The sequence below is a fragment of the Notechis scutatus genome, chromosome 4 (assembly GCF_049901735.1).
Source record: "Notechis scutatus isolate UNSWTSFEM ecotype Mainland chromosome 4, rNotScu1.2, whole genome shotgun sequence".
In the NCBI taxonomy this organism is placed as follows: domain Eukaryota; kingdom Metazoa; phylum Chordata; class Lepidosauria; order Squamata; family Elapidae; genus Notechis; species Notechis scutatus.
The window spans coordinates 43,241,505-43,257,726 of NC_142012.1; the positions used below are offsets into that span (position 1 = coordinate 43,241,505).

The 16,222-nt window shown below is 39.2% G+C and overlaps 1 protein-coding gene across 2 annotated transcripts in view; it reads left to right on the top strand.

Moving 5' to 3' along the window:
* DCTD (dCMP deaminase) overlaps positions 1 to 14,223 on the top strand; it is a 28,247-nt gene extending 14,024 nt beyond the window's left edge. For both annotated transcript variants that reach the window (XM_026666993.2, XM_087963265.1), the window contains 2 exons: positions 8,214 to 8,310; positions 13,041 to 14,223. In XM_026666993.2, the coding sequence (XP_026522778.1) occupies positions 8,214 to 8,310; positions 13,041 to 13,119 (176 nt within the window). In that variant the 3' untranslated portion in view covers positions 13,120 to 14,223. The remainder of the gene's footprint in view (positions 1 to 8,213; positions 8,311 to 13,040) is intronic.
* The last annotated feature ends 1,999 nt before the right edge of the window (positions 14,224 to 16,222 follow it).

Below are 16,222 nucleotides of genomic sequence, written 5' to 3' on the forward strand. Positions count from 1 at the left end.
GCTCATCCTTGTGACAGTGTTCAGAGAAAAGTCGTGTATGTTTTTTAGCCATCTGGAGTTGTGCTTATTGTACATCTCTACAGGTTCCTTGGCAGTGAGAGTCAGACTACCTCCTGTCATCAATGGTAGTCTTTCTTTGCCCTTATGATTCCATTGTCTCCAGTTTTTTACCTGGAGAGATTTTGTAGATCATTGGTAGTATAAAAATGATCTCTAGTTAAATTCCTGACATTTCCAATTAGTTCTGGGGAAAATAAGTCCACCTGAATACAAAAGAATCACTATCAGTCAATATGCACAGTAGTAGCTTGGTAGATTACATGTGTGACAATTTTAGCAAATTTCCCATGCAGTCATCTTTTCCACGAGTGAATCCTTCATTTAACTTCACTTAAAAGGAAAAAAAAAGGTATGCATCATTTGGATGGAGAACACATCCATCGCTCACATCTGCATAGTCCCATTCCTTGTTTTGTTTCCTGCTCTTATTTAAAAAAATGGGAGGGAAGAGACAACATGGAAACAATCTAGCAGCTCCTGAAATGAGTTTCCATCCTCTCACCATTTTGGTGCAGTCCTTCAATTTAAAAATGGAATCCAGAGGTAAGGAAAGAAGCTGAGCAAACCCCAGTTATGATACTGGGGCCCATAAACCCAACAAAGCAAAACAAAAACACCAGATGAGGATTGACTCCTATCTCCCCACTGCAGAGGCAATCAAAAATGTGAGCAGCAGATCACATTTGACCTCAGAATCCCTTTCATTTCCGAAGAATTTGACAACACAAAAGCCAAGAATAAGAGCACCTGCCTCCCATCCCAGTGCTCCAAGCTTCAGTGCAAGTCACTCCCCAGAGCAGGGAAGAGTTTCCTGGAGTAAGTCTCCTGCAGTTCCCTCCCCTTACAGCTATGCTATTCCCCTCTTACCAAGAGGCCTGTTTTTGTCTGCAGAACAAATGGATTGGTTTTCATACTGCAATGGATAAATGGCAGCTTCCAATAAGTGTTTGATTTGCAAATCCTCCAGAGCAATCAAGGGGTTAATTTTGCAGCAGAAGTTGATCATGCTGGCACTACAGCAGCCTGTCCCACTGTCAACTGTGCATCCAGAAGCAGCCAACTACCATTATACAGAAAAAAACAACTCCTAGAAATATATCGGAATGCTCATAGTTGGAACTGCCATAAGTCTATTGTGACTTCCCTATCTCAGCTCCTAAATTGCCAGAATAGAGAAACTGATTTGAAAGGCTTTCATTACTTACCCAGCTCAAGAAATGCTAAGCACATATTCCTGGATTTCAAACAATAATCTCTCCCCTCTAGACTTATACAAATGAGTGAATTTCTGTGGCAGACTCACCACATTCAAATTGTCAGAGTCTTTAAGGACGAGTTAATCCGTGATCTCATCACTAGGAAAGTGACAAATGGTCAGGACCCTGCAGATAAGAGCCATAAAAAACGTGGGCTCCAAAAGTAATTCTGACAGACTTGTCAAGAGCGAGAATATAAACACAGAACTCATTAATCTGAGGAAGAAACTAGTAGAAAATCAACAATCCTGACATCTCCCCCCTTACCCAACCCCAGCGCTGATATGTAAGTCCAGCACCAACTTTATACATCTGCCCTATTGAGATGCTCAAATCATCTCACACTGCTGTCTTTTTTTTGACTCAGATAGTTAAAAAAATTGTCAGCACGCTACTGTAACTTTTTCACCAGTAACAGTGATAATGACATTGATAGTGATCCAAAGCTCCATTTTAGTTATATTCAAAAATACCCAGAAGGAACTGTCTCACAAGCAAAACAAATTTCAGCCAAGCTCTCCAAAAACCCAACCTGGAGGCATATCCTTATCTACTTCCAAACTACCCTGCCTTTGCAGGAACTTGACTCTCAGGATAAACAGCTCTCTCCCCATCTTTCTCTTACTGGCAAAGGATGTTTCCCTTGCTAAGGAGTTGGGAATCAAAGCAGCATGGACAGCAAATATGGGTTACTGTTGAGCACTAGTGTTATGTCTTAAGAACCTGCCAGCAGTTCTCCTTCTGGTCTAACACTCCTTCCCCCTGGCCGCGAGCATGCGTAGTCTTGCAGCCATAATGGCGGCTTTCGCTCGTGGCCTGATTTTCGCGGCTCTGGGGGCTTGTCGGCTGCTGCACAGTCCTTTTCTTCTCCGGTGATGCCAGGAGTCTGCGGAGGGTCGTTGGCCATCCTGGACCTGCTATCTGGCTGCTGCTCGGGTGAGTCTTCTCGTGGTGGTCGGTTGGCTGGGTCGTTGGGCGGCTGGTAGACCAGGTAGTTCAGCGGGACGGCTGCGGTAGGCGGCGGGTAGACCGGGTAGTTCGGCGGCTGGTTGTCAGGGCTTTTGGCGGCAGGCGAGGTCCAGCGTCTCCTGAGTTGGTCTATGTGCCTTCTCCAGATTCTCCCATCCTCGTCGCCAGTGTTGTAGAGCGGCGGTTGCAGAGGGAGACGGAGCCAGGTTAGGCTAACAGACTTTATTCAAAGAATAAAGGGTTGCTGCGGCTTCAGAGGCAATCTGACAGCCAGCTGGCGGCGACAGCTGATGCCGTTTGACAGCTCCCTTTTATAGCCGGCTGTCAAATGGCATCAGCCAATGGGAGCGATCGGCGCTCCCGCTCAGGCGGCGGACCAGAAGTAGAGCTGCTGGCAGGTTCTTAAGACATAACAACTAGTAACCCACATTTTGGTGCCCGTGCTACTTTGATCCTGCATTCTCTTTACCAGAATAAGCTCCACTGCTCCTTCAAAAGAAGGGAAGCTTGGCAGACAAAAAGAAGGCAAAATAGGAAGAATAGGATCTCAGGGAGAAGCTACTACAGAAATTATTCACCCAACCCCCGCCTTTTTTTTTTGTTCCCCTGGGCACCCCCATTATCCCCCCCTTCCCACCGAAAATGTGGGGGTGATTCCCCCCCCCCTTTTTTTTCTCCCCCCCCCCCCCCCCCCCCCCCCCCCCGCCCTCCTACCCCCCCCCCCCCCCCCCCCCCACAACACCCCCCCCCCCTTCTACTCCACCCCCAACACAAAAAAAAAACCAAAAAAAAAAAAAGGGCCCGCCCCCCCCCCCCCCCCCCCCCCCCCCCCCCCCCCCCCCCCCCCCCCCCCCCCCCCCCCCCCCCCCCCCCCCCCCCCCCCCCCCCCCCCCCCCCCCCCTAACCGCTTTTATGCCCCTAATGAGGCAGAAATCCAGGATCAGAGCCTTATGGGCCAAATAGTCTTATGTTACTGGACTTACATTGTTGAATTTAAAAGCATTTGTATCCTGGGAGGAGATTTCCAATGTCACATTTGATCCTAATGAGCAAAACCCTTTATACATAACACAAATGTCCCTCTCCCAACCCTGATACCCATGGTTTCCTCTTTACCTGCCACTCAAAAGATCAGAAATTAAACTTTGAGGCCTCAGCCTGTCTCAAGCAGCCTTCCGGTTAATCCATCATAAGTGATGCCCTTGACTCCAGTTAATCCTCAAATCATAAGTGGTACCCTTGAATTCACCCATCTGAATTCACTTACCTATTTAGCTCTAATACTACTGACTAGAAATAGTTTTTGGGGACCTTCTCCCTTATGCCAAGGGTTTAGAAGTCATATCTACGTTTGATAGCTATGACTTCCTTATCCTGCTCCAGTTTAAATAACTTCATTCAAAGAGCACACACACTGCAAACTATGGCCAAACTATGTTAATCCCAGCAGGAAGAATTTAGTGGCAAGCCAAGTAATTCACTCAGCTAAATCAAATGATAACTGAATTCCTGGCCACAGATTGCCTACAGTGCATGTAGTCTGTCCTGATATCAGGTGAACATCCTGATGTATTCTTAGATAATTATATGCCCTTACTCAAGACTTCCACCAGCATTTTTTTACCTTTGCATGTTAATATAACCTTTTGACAGAGTAAGATATAAGCAGAACTAAGTTTGGCTCTGACTGTTAGTGATGAAATATAGAGAGCTGGAAGCAGCAGATAGAAGGATTTTGAATTTGTATTGGATGTGTGCAAAATTATGTTCTTCAGAGAAAAAATGTGGTTCTATGCTCACAGATGGACAGTAGTTGCTTCCTTGTAGAATAGAATAGAATTTTTTATTGGCCAAGTGGTTGGACACACAATGAATTTGTCTTGGTGCAAATACTCTCGGTATACATAAAAGAAAAGACATTTGTCAAGAATCATAAGGTACAACTCTTAATGATAGTCATAGGGTACAATAAGCAATCAAATCATACTAGGAAACAGTCAATATAAATCGTAAGGATATCAGGACAAATTTACAGTCACAAGTGGGAGGGGATGGGTGATAAGGAGTGATGAGAAGATCAACAGTAATAGTAGTGCAAACTTTATAAATAGTTGAACAGTGTTGAGGGAATTATTTGTTTAGCAGAGTGATGATGTTCAGGGAAAAACTGTTCTTGTGTCTAGTTGTTCTGGTGTGCAGTGCTCTATAGAGTGCTCTATAGAGTCATTTTGAGGGAAGGAGTTGAAACAGTTTATGTCCGGGATGTGAGGGGTCTGTAAATATTTTCACAGTCCTCTTTTTGACTCGTCCAGTATACAGATCCTTGATTGAAGGCAGGTTGGTAGTAATTGTTTTTTCTGCAGTCCTAATTATCTTCTGAAGATTGTGTCTGTCCTGTTGGGTTGCAGAACCAAACCAGACAGTTATAGAGGTACAGATGATAGACTCAATAATTCCTCTGTAGAACTGTATCAGCAGCTCCTTGGGCAGTTTGAGCTTTCTGAGTTGGCACAGAAAGAACATTATTTGTTGTGCTTTTTTTTTTTTTTAAACAAGTTTTATTAATTTTCAAAACACACAAGTCATCATTATCCATTACATATTTGAACCTTTTTCCATTATAAATTTAACAAGTCAGATGAACTATAATTCTGTTTTAAACCATTTCCATATAAACATACAAAAACCTCTTATCCATTTTCTCTTTATTTCTCTTTACTCTTATTCCATTTTATTATTATTATTTCATCTATTTCTTTCTGACTTAGTTACCATTATTCTCATTCTATATTTCTGCAAGGTTTCATTAATTCTCCCCAAAAAAACATATATATACAACACACAAAACATAAAAAAAGATCTTTTGGAAAGTAACTTGGACCCAGGTATCTCTTTCTTCATGGACTTCAATTGTATTCATGCTCATTTTACATATCATTACTTATTTTATTTACCATTCTAAGTCTTCTATATTAACTTCTCCCCATATTTCACTCTTTTTAATTCTATCTTAATTAATCATCTTAATTTGAGTCATTATATTTGTATCTTTTGTCCATTGTTTATTGTACCTTTGTCTCATTCCTTATAAAAAAAAAGAAATTTCTCCTGAAATCACTAATCAGAGTGTGATGCCTTTCTATCTCCCCACTAAATTAATCAAGTTAATCTTTAAAATAACACCTAATACCCAATCCGATTTTGCTTGGTACATTCTAACTGAATAATACATCCAGAATAATTAAATACATAGTTAAACAATAAATCTAAATATTAAAAACAAATACTATAATAAAAATTTTATAATAACATCAATACCATAATCTTATTAAACTCTTTAATTAAAGCTCAATATTCTAAATCTCCCCTCATATTATTAAATTATAAAACCAATCATTATTAACATTTCAACATTTTAATCTCTTATCAACTCTTAAGCCATTTAAGTTTTCTATTTCTAATACAATACTACAATATCATCTTATGTACCTTGCAAAATCTCTTTTGCAGAAATTATACTTATCCTTTATCCCTAAAAAGATTCCTTTTTCCCATTTAATTTCAAAACTTTGTAGCTTTTCTCCACCTTTTCCCTTTCTTTCTTCTCCCAACAAACCTTTCTACCCCCCTTCTTCTAGCCTCTGCCTTACTGGCTTCCCTTCTCTGTCGTATTCCTCTTCCCTTTTGTTTACCATCATTATATTGATTTTGCACCTTATTTTTCCCTTTCTTAAATATTTTTTAAATCTTAAGTCCTTTATTTCTCTTCCTTTCCCTCTTCCTTCCCTCTTGGTCAAGTTCTGAGATTTATTAAAGATGGCTTCCTCTCCTTCTTCTTCTTCTGCTGTCTTCATCTGTTGCAATGTTTGTTGATAGTTAATGAGCGCCATTTCCAAAAAAAGGCAGGCTTCTTTCAAACCAGCTTTACCATTTTTTTTTGCTTGCTCATAGTCCCTTCTCAGTTCCTCAATAGAAGGAGCCATTATAAATCTTTTCTTTTCTTTTCTCTTACAACAACCAAAATATTCCAAAGGAAAAATAAAACAATCCCAAAGTTATCAATCAGTCCAAACCAAGACAGAGTTCCCACTCTCTCCTCCTAGGGTAGTATCAATCAGAAAAAAGAAAGTCCAAATCTATTTCTTAAAATCTTATTGCAATATATTTTAGTCTTTCAATCCTTAAGGCATCTCCTCCAACAAAGTCTTAGCATTCAAATATTTTTTTTAGTCCTCTCTTTTCCCACTCATCGCTTAGAGCCAGTTTTCACCTAAAAAAAATAGGTTTCTTAATATTCACTTTTTATTCCGTAGAAAAAGAGGGTAAGCTATCCTTTCAGCACCATCAAACTGCCGCTTTTTCCTCTTCTAGAAGGTATCATTCAGAAAGTCATACTTTTCAGGAATTTTGTTAAATATGTCTTAGAGTCCTAGGAACCAAGAAAAACTTTCTCCTTTCAAGCACTTTCTCCACTTCCTCCTGCGCATTCTTACCCGGCTGCCAGCTTCTTTGTGGCGGCCATTACGGACCGCCGCTGCACCGCCCTGGGAAAAGGGGTTCTGCCGGCCGGGAGGGGTCTGCAACACCCCCAAACCCTCTCCGGATCCCCTACCTTCAGCTGCCCCTGCAGGGCAGCCTAGCTCCGCACCCGTCCGGATCGGAGCCCAAAACGCAGCTAGCGACAGGGATCGCGCAGCTTCGCAAATCCCTGCCGCTCGCGGTCGCAAACCGGAAGTCCTGTTGTGCTTTTTTGATGGTGTTGTTAGGTGTCCATTTTAGGTCATGTGATACAGTAGAACCTAGAAATTTGAAGGTCTCTACTGTTGATACTGTGTTGTCTAGTATTGTAAGAGGTGGTAGTATGGGAGGGTTTTTTTCTAAAAAAACCATTTCCACCACCATTTCTACGGTTTTGAGTGTGTTCAGTTCCAGATTGTTCTGGTTACACCACGAGGCAAACTGTATAACCTCCTGTCTGTATGTGGATTCGTCATTGTCTTGAATGAGACCAATCACTGTTGTGTCATCAGCAGACTTCAGTATTTTAGCTTACTCATCTGCATACAGAAATGCAAAGTACAATACGTTTTGGTAGCAGCAGTTTCATATTTACAGTTTGTTGCTGAATGTATGGCATATGTCTACAGTTTTTATATATCCTCCAACAGTTGCTTAGGTAAAGAGAAAAAATAATTTATTTGTATTATAGTCCTTGAAATCTTAATACTATATTTCCCTCTTTCTAAAGCCCTATAGCCTTGAGGCTACAAGTACAATTTTTTTGCCTCATTAACAACACTACTCCTTTCCAAAGATATTTTTATTTATAGCAACATCTAAATTACAGAATACATGATCCAGATCTGTCATGCTGATTGTAGTTGTTGCTATCATGTTAGATGACCTATTTTGGCTTGTTTATAATGTGCAGGATCAGCATGCTGCATTTTAACTGGTTGCATTCAATAGTTGAATTTAAAGTAAATGGGATGCATAGGTAGTGTAGGGGTTTCATTGAATAGGATACTAATTTACAAGTGATGTTTCTAACATGGGGAATATTCCCCATACCTGCAAATGTCTGAATCTCTGAACACGTAATTACTTCTGGGCAAACATTTCAGTCCATTTTTATAAAAGCTTAGTTATGGAGTCAAACATATTGAGGGTTTATAACAAAGAAATCTGTAACTATTCCCTTTGCAGTAATTAAAATATAATGTCAGCGATCAACAGAACTCATGTTGCTGCCTCTGGCACATAGAGATTTGTACGATAGTCTTTTTTTCCTTTTCTTTAGCTGCATGGAAACTTTACTGAAGATCTTGAACAGGATTTTTTTTGTCTACATGTCTAAATGAACTGCTTTATTCTTGGCTTGAGCTTGATGTTTTTGCTTTCAATTCTGATTTAATCCCACTGTTCTAGGGATACAAGAAGTCATTTTTATGTCTGATAAATATCACGATACTCCGGAAATGATAGCTGCACGGCGTTTGTTCGATCTCGCTGGAATTTTGTATAGGTGAGTCAACATATGGGAATATAAATCCTTAACCCCACACCCCACCCTTTATCCCCAGTCTTCCTTTTGTATGCATTGGGTTGCTATTGCTTTGTCTTAAAATTGTGAAGGAACCTGTTGCCTCAACTCAATAATTTCTCTTTTCCCTTTTATATATTGAGATAGTAATGTTATTAGCACTAAAAGTAGGATTGGGACAATAATGGGAAAATGATCGATTGTTGTGAACTTTTCCAAAGTATTCTTATTATACCAAACAAGCAGAGATGAGCTGTTTTTCACGGACCGATTTTCTTGTATTGGACACGCTGCTATGGTTTTGATACAATCAAAGCATGCAGAAAATTGTAGGTTAGATTTAGTTTCTTTGAAAAATACAGCAAACTTGTCTGTAGAGAAAAGTGGCTTATGGTTGGGACTTAAGCAAAAATACAAGGAATTATTGTGGAAACAATAGCCTCTGTTCTGCAAAAAAAGCAACTCATACTGTTCATAAACAACAAACATCAGAAAAATTTTGTGCTTCAGCAAATATATTATGACTGCATTAGTTACCGCAAACGGCTGATCAGCTGCTGTAATGATGCAATGGTAACAATGAGTCAGCAGGTTTATTTGACTGCTACCGCTGTAATATAAGAGAGGCCCTGTGTGGGCATATCTCTCTCTCCGTGTGTGCTTCCATGCTGTAAATTACTGATTGCTGTTTGTTCAGGGCCTGTCTCAAATTACTTGTATGTATATGTGTTTTTGTAGAGATAAAACCACTATATGTAAATACAAACCTTTGTGTACTGTATTTGCTCTTAGGTTGTCTCACCTAATCACACTGGGTTAAAGTGAGTAGTCCAGGTGTCTTAATGAGTAACAAAGCGAGTAACAAAGGGTTAAAGTGAGTAGTCCAGGTGTCTTAATGAGTAACAAAGTGAGTAACAAAGGGTTAAAGTGAGTAGTCCAGGTGTCTTAATGCAGCCTCTAAATTTGGCAAAAATACCAATTGCAGGTCAGATCGCAGCTTTTGGCTGCCTACAATCATCACGTTTAAAAAGTCTTTTACAAAAAATAAATTTATGCCTCTAATGAGCAATCTTCCGTAGACCAACAGCTTACCATCTATCGCAGAAGAGGAGCGGGGAAAAGAAGGTGTCAGAAATAGAAAATGAGAGATACTTTTATTTGCAACACTTTATTGCGTTTTAATTAAACTATCCCAATTTAGTTTACAATGATTATTATAAATAAAGTAAAAACTTTTACAGAAACCATTTTTAAAAATATAGTTTTTGTAAAATAATTCTAATTGTGGGATGTGACAAAATCAAAGGAAGGTCTGGATGAGAGGCACTTTGCAGAGCATATTAGTATGAACAAAGCAGCCATCCTTGAAATGTTGAAACAGGTGTTGTGAAAGGCTCTGGCTGGCTATAGTTTTCTAGGTTATCTACAGGGATACATAGACAATACTTCCATTGGATTGGCTGGCAAGATGGCTATGCATGATCATGAAGGCAGAAGCAACCACTGCACGCTTCCAACAGGTGCCCTTGGTCACTGAAATTGCTTTGGATCTCCACTAACAAAGCTGAATCTATTACCAGTTCTAGGCTACATGCCTATTCCTCCACCCAAAAAACAAAAAAACAAACAACTACTACCCACAGAATCTGAGAACTACCTACGGACAGAAATTCAGATCCACCAGGATTCAGTTGTAGCTTATTTGCTTTCATTTACTCTGCATTCAAACTTTGAATTACAGTGTGTTGGACTTGGTTATGCACGGCAACCTTTCATTCAGATTTGACAGAAAATCAGAACTGTATGTCATCAGCTTAACAATGACACAATTTCTCACATTTTTAAAGTGACAGCATGAAAGTACACTAAGTATATAATGTGAGGTTTACATCGAATGGACATCGATTGACAAGTGATGCTTCTAAGATGAGGATTATTTCTGATGTTTATAACGTCTCGATAATGTTCATGAAAGGATAAGCTTATCTGTTTTATATGCTTCAAAAATAAACTCATTTTTATCTACCAAATATTTTTATTAAATAAAAATAGATTTAAATAGAACAATTCCAAATGAAAACAGTTTTATCTCAAAAGTAAAATCAGATTAATGCAATATCTGAAACAATTTCTTGATAATGTCTTTCTTTAAAGCTACAGCATTATGAAATGAAGATAGACTTTCAAAGGCACTTGGAGGCAAATTCCTAATGTGATAGAAATCTAATGTTTTAATTTTCAGAATTTGAAAATTAGTTAATTTTATACGTTCAACTGTTCTGACCGACAATGTTACCCTAATTTATGAAGTAGAAAACATGAAGTGATAAAATGTTACATAAATGTGATATGTGTGTGAGAAAGACACTTAATACAGCAGAGGCACAAGTCATTCTCCAGATGAGCTGTTCAGGCTGAGCTGATTTCTGAGGACACTCATCCTTGAGGCTCCTCCTTAGTGTCCCCAGTTTTTGCTCAGGCTTCGTTCGAGCAAGGCAATTTTTCTCTTGGCTGGAAAAGGACAGAGAAAACCAAAAATACCAATTGCAGGTCAGATCGCAGCTTTTGGCTGCCTACAATCATCACGTTTAAAAAGAACCACAGAGAGTTTCTGAAGCTGTTTAACACCAGCTAGTTGTTGGAGCTTCAAGCCCTCAGCGAGGGCTGTAAAGGCACTACAAGAGAATGCTCGAGTTAGCGCCTCACTTAAATGGCCGTTTTGCAACGAAATGAGGGAGAGAGAAATTGGAGACACTTCTTTACTCCTGGCCACAATTAAAATCAGCTGACTGTTGGATAAGAGCAGGGCCATTGCGGCGCGACTAGCGGAGGCTCGCGATCACGCCAGAAGAAAGTAAAACAATAAAAATGGCTGAGGCTTATTCCCCTTTAAAGAACAAAAAAGGGATTGGCATCAGCACCATCACTCCTACCTGGCACAGTTAATTGGAGCTCGTTAATTGCAGAGCACTTGCCAGGGATTTCACTGCTGACTGAGAGGTTGCACGCCAAAAATAATGTCTGGCACCATTTTGTGCTTGTTTGACTTTCTACAGTTGAATTCAGCAACTGGGGCCTCATTAATAACAGTGGCTGCCATTTTGTTTCCTTGTGTGGCAACCTGCAAGGTAACTATGTAACTTGAGCCTCATTAAAAAGGCAGCAGGACCTTGCCATATTAATTAGACTGTTGTGAGGAGGTAATCCCTAAACAGGGCTGACCAGCATAGCGTTGCAGGACCTTCAGTTTCAACCTTCTACTCAAGGAAGAAAAGTCACATTGACAGTTGGCAGGTGGCTGCGAGCCACGATTACAAAGACTTACAAGACTCAGTCATTGCCCGTACCTACAAGTATTACAGCACACTCAACCAGGAGTGCTGCAACATCAACTGCTTGGGCTACCCAAGTGTCGATCAATGAGATCTGTAGGGCGGCAATGTCGCCTTTCATAAGGCACTATAAATTGGATGTTTTTGCTTCCACTGAAGCATCCTTCAGCAGATGGGTGTTGCAACGGGTCCACACGTGAAAAGGGAACTCCAAACCAGACGGAGACCCTCCTGTCGGACATGCCAGCTTTGGTATGTCCCATGCCTGGATGTTCTGAACAGCTCATCTGGAGAAGAGGTGTTGGTGCTTTCCTGATATGCCTATTCTCTGTGAGCTATGAAAAGCATCCAGAGTCCGTCTGGTGTGAGTCCAATCCTGGCCAAGTCTGTACTGAGCACAAAGGTGAAGGAGAACAATAATGAATTTATCACTGACTTCGCCAAAACTGGGGACACTAAGGAGGAGCCTCGAGGAGTGTCCTCAAAAATCAGCTCAGCCTATTAAACGAGAGACAGAAGCACCTCCCATGCCTGGATGCTCTTCACAGCTCACAGAAAATGGGTGTATCAGGTAAGCGCCAACGCCCCTTCTGTTACAAGATCTTTCAAAAATCTGTATGTTGGTGGCATGCCTCCAAGTATTTTTGACCAATTGATTGGATAAAGTTTGTGTATAGTCATTCTCCCAAGCATATCTTCATTATTGACTATTTCTGCCTTTTGTAATGATTTGTGAGGTTTGGCTAGGTTTAATGAATCTCTAGTACTGAATTGTCAAGCTTAATGAGACACTAAATCCACATTATTTGCATATTCTTCTGTTTACTAGTAGATTATACAAATATACAAAGTCCCCAAATACCTCTCTTGCTAATTGCTGCAGCAGATGCTCTAATGATGTAAAAGGATGAGCTATGGTGATGGTATTAATTTTACAGTTCTAAAATGATTCTAGCTTCAGTAGTTTGTATTTTGTCCCCCTTGCATAATGCGGTGTTTTCTGTCTTTCTTTTAAGACTATAAGAAGCAAACTTTGGAAGTTTCCTATTAAAAATTGGCATGGAAAGAACATATAAAATGTTACAGAGATGCTACCCCCTGTAGCTAAGTTGTTAGAAATCCGTCTAACTCCTGTCTAATTTATGAACTCCAATAGCTGAAGAACATACAGACTAAGCAACCCCATGTGTCTTTTTGTCTTAGTCTTTTTTGTCCGGGTATCTCTCAGTATGGTGCCCTATAATTGGCTCCTATAGAGATAAAACATAGAACGAATCCAAGGATATGCTTTTTCCTTCTTAAAATTTAGTTGGGAGCCAAAGCAAACAAAATGTTTAACTACTTCACTAGCTAATATTCCTCTCTCTTTGTTGTTTTTAGAAAATTCAAACCAAAGTGCAGCAAGATCATCATTGATTTTGATTCAATTAACAGCCAACCAAGTCAAAAGCCTCTGTGAGTTACGTCTAATTAAATCTCCAGAAGAGTGTGATTATCCTTTTCTTAGAAGCTGCTAATGCTTTTCATCTTGAAGTTAGGCATAACTTTTTAATAGCCACTACACAGTTTAAGAAGACATCTAAGGAATGTGTCAGAACTTGAACATTTGTGCCATCTCTGCTATACATTTAAACTTTGGCTTCCAGGATTTTACTAAATCTTCTGTGAATGAAACTGTATGTGAGATTTATATTAGTGGGTGAACAATGCAAAATGCATTCAGTGTATTGTGTCAATTAGCCAAGCACTCATCTGGTTTGAAGGGAATTAAACTTACAATTCGTATTCTGTGAATATTGACTGTACAAGAACAGTTGAAGAATCACTTCAGCAGCATACAACTGAAAGAACACATGTCCTAGCTTAATTTAGTTCAGACTGGCTAGACAGTTATATAACTAGTACTTTAACACTTTGAAATCTTCAGCTACTTAATTGCTTCTTTTTATGATTTACATTTGAAAATGGTTTGCATTGGATAAAATTTTACAATAGCTTTCATCCCTCTGCCCCCAAACATCTTACTTTTCTTAGAAGATGTGAATAAATCATCAGAACCAATAAGAACTTCTTTGGAGATGACTTTTATACCTTAAAAAGTAATTTGTCCATTGATCTAAACTTCTTGGGAGACAATCTAATAATTTGCAATGTTGAAACTAGCGTCTAAGTTAGTCAGTATTTTCCTCTAAGAGAAATGAACAGGCTTAATCCATATTGAGGCTACATATGCCAAATGGATCATGGTTTTAGCTTGCTTTTGTTTGTTGAAATTGGCATTAGGTTTAAGAAACATTGATTAAAGCTTTCACAAGATTTCAGTAGAGGTTCTTTTATTTGATTTTGATAACATAATATATTTAGATACTCAAATTATTTCATTTTAAAACATGAAAATGTTCATGAAAATGTTTTCTGAAGTTTGGTATGTATATTTGTATTGAAAATGTTTTCTGAAGTTTGGTATGTATATTTGTATTGAAATATTCTGTACATTGAGTATTTTTTAATATGGCATGATACAAACATTATAAAATGTCTATTAAAATCTTACTTTGTGAAATATAATTTTTTTTATTATTATATTACTGTGCTTGGTTCTATATCCTGGTACAGGTAATCCTCGAGTTACGAATGTAATGGAGCCTGGGCATTCCATTCTTAACCCAAGGAGTCGTGGGAGTGAATCTCATATCTTGAACACGATCACTCGATCCTTTCACCAACGCATTTGATAATCAAATGAGCGGCTTGTTAAGTGCACATGAGGTATCGCAATGGGCAAGACCATGGGAGACCCAGTGACAGAACAGGCCACCTACTTCAGACCACCCAAGGCCTTACTTGACCCACAAATACCTCATTCTCCCTCCCCTGGGGTCCCCACAATTGCTTTCCCCGTCATCCTGCCACACCAGGTGACTTACTTTATGAAAATCTGTCTTCTCTCCATCCTGTTTCTTTGCCTGCTTCCTCCTTTCTCATCAGCAAAGGGTTTGATGACGTTTCCGGTGATGAAAAAGGAGGCTGGGAAAGGCCGCACACGGTCCTCCGTGTTTCCTTTCCCGTGCTTGAGGATTTAGACTTTGGCAGTCTTTTTCAAAAAGCCTTTGCTGGTAGGAATAGAGCTTCATAGGGACGTACCCGCTTCTCCCAAGCTCCGCTGGTGCCAACAAAAGATTTTTGCAAAGAGCTGCCAAAGCCTTCAGGAACTCAATCTCCCTGCAGGCTTCAGCAAGGAAATGGCAAACAGAGGAAGGACCAAAGCCTTCCATCTGTTTGCAAATGTACAGGCCTCAATTTTAATAGAGGCCTAACGTGTGAGATCACAGGAGATCAGTAGCACAAGATCTCGCGCTACTGATCTTGCATGATCTCGCAGTATGTTTGGCCTCTGTTCTCTGCAAATCCAGGCAAGGAAACCGTGACAGAGGAGATCTTTGCAAGGTAAGTAAGTCTCCACAGGCAAAGCACCTGTAAAGACCCGGCGGAGGGGTGGGGGAATAACAAATACATCTAACATTAAACATAAGAAAAAAAACAATCCTGGCTGAATGCTGAAAGACATGTCAAAAATCTAATGTATTCCCTTCCCTTTACATAATATGTAATATTTGTGATATAATTAAAGAAGGCAATAACTTCAATCATTGATCATACTAGTCATATTTAGTAGAATCCAGTTAAATTTGGAGAGCCATTCTTGGAATAGAGGGCTAATTTCATTAAAGAAATGTAAATGCTGTGTAGTTCTGCAGTATTGTTCCTAAAGTGAAACAGAAAATATCTAGTCAGTATTTTGTCCGTAAAGAAATACTAGATTAAATATACTGTACAATATTAGAGCAGTAAAATATTTTCTTTGTAGTTTTTTTCATTAAACTTCTTCTAACCTATCTTTTTCTGTGGAGGTACATCCAGTGTAGGTGAAAATAGGACTATTCTGAGATTGGTGCTGTTTTGCTTATCCATACATTACTATTGGTTAGGCAAATGTAAATGTAAGTCGTATAATCTGCTATTAATGTCATACCCTTTTTCACACCAATAAGTGTAATTGGCCAAAACATCTTGAGAAAGATCTTATGGTCATAGTGGAAAATGTATGAATATTATCAGCTTTTTAATGACAGGAGTAGATTCTATGTACAACTAAGAAAATTTTCATTAATTTGAAAATAGGAAACAAATTGCTAATGTAGCCAGAAAATAGATTACATTCTTAAAATGGTAATGGTTCAGAAACTGTGGCTTTTAAGGAACGTACTTTTAATTTAAAATGTGAAATAGAAAGGACCTAGTGATCCAAACCTGAGCACTGAAATAAGCATTTCTGTTAGCTTTCTCTGAATAGTAAGCCAGTATATTTCACAAGATTTTTAAATTCTGCAGGAAGGGAATTAGCAAAGCAACTTATATTTTGGAGTGATAGTTTTTTTAAATTCAATATATCATAGTCAATAATTAAGATTTCTGGGAGTTTTAGTCCTTTCACCTGAAGAGTTTCTGTTTGCCTGTTTCATAATCCAAATTATACACATAGAAATTGACAGAAGAGCTGC